This window comes from Oenanthe melanoleuca, chromosome 4, assembly GCF_029582105.1.
Source record: "Oenanthe melanoleuca isolate GR-GAL-2019-014 chromosome 4, OMel1.0, whole genome shotgun sequence".
Lineage (NCBI taxonomy): Eukaryota > Metazoa > Chordata > Aves > Passeriformes > Muscicapidae > Oenanthe > Oenanthe melanoleuca.
This window is the reverse complement of record NC_079337.1, coordinates 64,404,901-64,410,077: the sequence shown is the minus strand read 5'-3', so window position 1 is coordinate 64,410,077 and position 5,177 is coordinate 64,404,901. Positions and strand designations below refer to the sequence as shown.

General features: G+C 44.7%; 1 protein-coding gene across 1 annotated transcript; it reads left to right on the top strand.

Annotated features, from left to right (window-relative positions):
- Positions 1 to 222: 222 nt before the first annotated feature.
- Positions 223 to 3,357, top strand: FABP1 (fatty acid binding protein 1). The gene is made up of 4 exons (XM_056489168.1): positions 223 to 368; positions 1,404 to 1,576; positions 2,593 to 2,685; positions 3,240 to 3,357. The coding sequence occupies exons 1-4, from the start codon at positions 302 to 304 to the stop codon at positions 3,288 to 3,290; spliced, it is 384 nt and encodes a 127-aa protein (XP_056345143.1). The 5' UTR covers positions 223 to 301; the 3' UTR covers positions 3,291 to 3,357.
- The last annotated feature ends 1,820 nt before the right edge of the window (positions 3,358 to 5,177 follow it).

The following is a 5,177-nucleotide window of genomic DNA, read 5'->3' as shown; positions in this document are numbered from 1 at the left end:
CCTCTTTGCACAATTACTTTTTTTAAAATAATTTGTTTATGGATGCCACATTGTGACTTCCATAAAATGCATTTTATGGGGTTTTCCCTGCCCCCACGTTGTAAATTGTGTTCTGTAAAATGTAGAGCAATTTATCACTGACCATTGCCCAGTTTTATGTTAATGTTTGAACATGCCCATAAACCAATTACATCATCTTACCTCTGGCCAACTTTTAAGGCAGAAGGATGATATAAAACCAAGCTCTGCTTACCAGCAAGGCACCTTCTCTTGTGTTAGGAGCACAGAGAACATTTCCACCATGAGCTTCGCTGGAAAATACGAGCTCCAGTCCCAGGAAAACTTTGAGCCCTTTATGAGAGCCCTTGGTAAGTGCCTGCATGTGCTATGTGCTGCTTTGTATCCTCAGATCCCACTGATTTTTGGGAGCCAACTGTACTGATGTGCTGATGATGCAGATTGAGACATCTCTGAGATTTCCTGGTTTTGTCTGTCACCTTGTAATTATTGGGGTTTTAAATGCATTTGTGTGAACATGTGATCTCAGAAGAGAAAGCATCTCTCTCTCTCTGGGGCTGGGGGTCAAGAGATGATGGGTGAACTTTTGTGGCTCACAGGAAGTCAGTCCTGGCAGGTTCTGCAGCCACTGGCCAGTGTGGCTGAGTGCTGCACATTTGTGATAAACCAGCAGGACCTTGGTGGCTTGGGGGCACTGCAGATCTGCTCCATCAGGCTGTGAAATTTGAGGGCAAGCAGGACATTGCTCAGCTACTATGCTGTGATGCTCAAAGCCTCACATCCCACCATTCACCAGAAAAAGAGTTGGTGCTTTTTAAATGCTAAATGATGAATGTGTCTGATAGATTTCCACTTGTGTCTGTGACAGGGAATGTGGTCCTGCAGGGATCCAAGGGCTTTGCACTGTTTCTGCACAGTTATGTGCCAGAAGGGCTCTACCTGTCAGATCACCTTCAGGCTTTGGGAGAAGACTTAATAAGATGGTTCTGAGGAACACTGAATCTAAATCCCTGAATTTAAAAAACACTTTGTTCCTTTATTCTGTCTTGATTTAATCCATTTTTCCTTGCCTGTCAGTGAAAGAAGGAAAACAGGATTTTTTCTTAGACAGGGAGGTGATGTCTGTGCTCCCAGTCAGGTCAGCAAGACATGGGACATATCTAGTTCCCACAAAAAATTCAGGATGACAGTATAATCTTTCGCCCCAGCAGACTCAGGGACATATGGCTCTTTGGGAAGTATCATCATTGTAAGGTTTTTCCACACTGCAATAGAAATTTTCCCAACTGTAAGTCTCCAAATCCTGCTACATTGATTTGTTCAGCGGCAGCATTCTGCCCACAGATGGCTCCACCGTTCACTCAATGTCTCTTGTTCCTGGGCAGGGCTCTCTGAGGAGGAGATCCAGAAGGGCAAGGACCTCAAGAGCGTCTCAGAAATTGTGCAGGATGGGAAAAAGTTCAAGGTTACTGTGACTACTGGCTCCAAAGTGGTGAAAAACGAGTTCACCATTGGGGAGGAGAGCGAGATAGAGCTGCTGAATGGAGAGAAAGCGAAGGTGAGTGAGCAGCCCCTCCTCTGCCAGGGCTGTGGGGGCTCAGGGACATTAAATTTCCTTTCCAGCCATTCCCTCTGCATATGAGCAAAGGGACTGACCATACTACAGGTATTAATTAATGTACTGCACCTCCTGCAGAAGAAGCCTTGCATTTCTGAATCTATTTTAATAGTCGCTTTGGAAAACACTAGAAGCCGGTGTTTTAATATCCCACTTGGATAAGGGGGATAAAGATGCATTAGTAAAAGTTTTTGACAGGAAGAGTTCTGAAAGATTTGAGGTGGAAAAGGATAGACTTTTTGTCATGTTGCAACACAAAACACATCTCCGCCTTAATTTTGTTGACTCAAAGGTAGTGCAGGAGAATCAGATAATGAATCATAAACCAATAAATCTCTCCTCTTAAGTCCCAGTAGCTGTTAGCTTCTCTGCTAGCCTTTCCCACTGCTTCAGGTTACCCTGGGTGAGATGATTTGGCAAGGAGAGGAGTTACCACCCTTGAACTTGGGTCAGTTCCCATTCCTGGACATTAGTTTCCAATGGTTCATAGAATGTCAAGCAACACTGCTGGTGAATACTGCCTCTCATCTCTGTCTCACGAGAAGATGGAATTGCAGGGACTTCTGAAAGCAGGAGGGATGATCCCCAAAGAAATGCCCTGTGAATGGGGCTCTGAGAGCTGTCCCAGCTGTGTCATGATTTCCAGCATCGCTGCACTCCCTTTGGCAGAAACCATGGGGAAACAGTTATTGGAAGAGTTTTAGCCTCTGTACATCAGCAGCTCAAGGGCAAATGAACACATCTCATAGCTGGACAAGACAGATAAACAAAAATAGGTTTTGCTGTCTTATTTATTTGATTAATTTAATTGATCAGTTGCAGTTGCCCTGGGGGTGCTGTTGCTGTCTGTAACCTTTTTAGATGTGCAGTCCCCTCCTGCTATGGCAGGGGAAGGACAAAATGCAGGGGTTGAGGTGGTCTCCAGCAATAACATGAATGCTTCTGTCTTCCACCAGGTTGTTGTGCAGATGGAGGGTAACAACAAACTGGTCACACAGGTGAAAGGGATGAAATCTGTCACAGAGGTCAACGGAGACATCATCACCTACGTAAGTGTGGAGGGGCAATGGCTGGAATAACAGAGCTGCCTGGCCCTAGGAAGCTACAGAGGCACTGGGAGGAGCTGTGGCAGAGCACGTGCTTGCAACACAGGCTCTGCAGCCAGGAACTGAAGGCAGTTTCAGTTCATTAGACTATGATCCAGAAAGCACTTTTTCAGACCCTTTTTCAGACACTTTTTCAGTTCAGGCACAGCTGATCAAAGTTTCAGGTAATGAGGGCATGGTCTCACCCACCCAGAGCAACAGGTATGTGCCAGGGCTTGGCTCTCTTAGAAAAGAAAGGTGAGGCAAACTGATTCCAGCTGAGGGATGCCAGCTTATCCCTACCTACTTTGGGGTATTCATGAAGAAATCCAAAGCTTTAAAAATTCAGTTTATAAGAGATAGACTGGGTATCAGCCCTGTTTTGAGTTGCAAGACCAGATCCTAAATACGGTGTGGAGCTAAATACCATGATGATCCTTATGTGTGCCTTTCAACTTGAGATATTCAACAAGTCTACAAATTCATAAAAAGCTAACACTTCTTAATTTCTTTTTCAGACAATGACCATGGGTGACCTTACCTTGAAGAGAGTCAGCAAGAGAATCTAGAAATCTTGAACATGCCACTTTACCGTGTAAAATGTGCCCATTAAAATAAAATTTTTATTGAAGCCTTTTCATTGTCATCAACATCTTCACTGCTACTATAAATAGACACAAGCCTTCAAAGCTCGTGGAAGCAATGGCAGAAACTGGGCAACAAACTGAGCTGAGGCTGGGGAATGGAGCTGAGGCAGGGCACAGGCTCAGAGCCACTGAGTGACATATGCTGATGAGTGTCCTTCCAGCCCTTTCCTGGGAACAGGTGCCAGCACCCTGCTGGGGATGCCCCAGTGGGTCCTGCACCCATGGCTGATCTGGGCTGGGGAGCACTGGGAAGGAAAAGGGCTCTTTCCTTACAGACGTGGCCAAAGTGATCAGAGTCACCAGCTGGGCCAAAGAATTTGGGGTGGTTTAGGTGGAGTCAAGGAAGTGCCAATTATCCTGTTTGGAAAGCTGCCTTGGGAAAGAAACCAGCACAGGCTACCAGCTGCTGTCTTCATCCTCACACCTCTGCAATAGGATCCAGCCCTGTAGACTCTGTTCACCCCATCCCCATCTCCTCCCCACCAGCAGGAGGGTCACAACTGCCTTCAGGTGTCCAGTGTGTGTTTCACCCCAAGCTGCACCTGATAAATTGGGTTGAACTGGAAACAAACACTTCTTCCAGGGTGAAATACAGGTTTTTTCTCTCCTGGCAGGAGATGGGCTGGTTGTTCTCAGTGTAGACAGAGGGAACATCAATGTCATCTTGCTTGGCACTTTAAGCCAAATGGGGTTTTCTGCTGCACACAGGAAAGGAAACTCTTCCCTCTTATCTGCCTTTTCCAAGGCTAGTGCCAGGACTCCTCTCTGCCCAGGAAAGGCTCTCATATTACAGATCAACATTGATCCTCATGCCAAGAACTGAACCAATTATGGATTGTCACACAGGGCAGCAGAGGCACCTCACAGACAAATGGAAGGGCTTAGCTAAACAGTGCCTAAAAAGCAGATGTTGGGCTTTACTGAACTCAGATTTGGAGAAATACCAGCAAAATCACTGAGAAATGTCAAAGAGTAAAAGACCTGGTTTTGTTTTCTTCTATTATGCTGAGAAGCAGGTAAGGGATTCTGGAATAAACCTTTTCCTCTCCTGGCTGCCACTGAAAGTGCAGGTAATCAGTTTGAATTTTAAGACATGGGCACAGAACAAATACATTTTTTTAATCTAGAAATCCAACTTTAGCCATTAGACTTCTCCTTAGTTCTGTTGGCAGTCCACTGGCAGCTGATCTGTGGATCCCTTTTTTCCTGCGTGCAAAATTGATTAAACACCTAAGTTAAAAGGCAGGTGTTTTAAGGCATCAAAGCTTCCAAGTCACCCTAAAAATCAGTAAGTGTGGATTCCCCTCCCTAGAAACTGCTTGTCCAGTTAGAACAATCCACACAGCCAGTGCACCAAACTATAGCAATTGGCTTCTGGCATGGCCCCATGTCCATCACTACAGATATTTTCTGATTTGTAACTAAGGAGAATAATTTATATCACTTATCTCAATAATTTCAATATAATTTATCTCAATTAACTTATCTTGATGTAGGGATTCCAGTTAGTCTCACTTACAAATGACCCAGTTTGATGTTGTACGTGTGCCAGCTGCAAAGTCATTTCCCAGCAGTTTTTCACCAGAAAAATATAATTTAACACAAAACACCATCTGTGGGTCTAGTTTAGTTTGCATTCATTGCCCACAGGTATACATGACACTTCTTGGAACTGACTTCCCATTCTTTCATCCCTTGGGCACCACTGGAAAGAAATTATGTCATCCCAAGGAGGTGGTAGAAGCCCTTAGGAAAAACAAATCAAAATTTAACAAAGGAATTCAGAGTCAGGACACGTGTAGAGAGAAA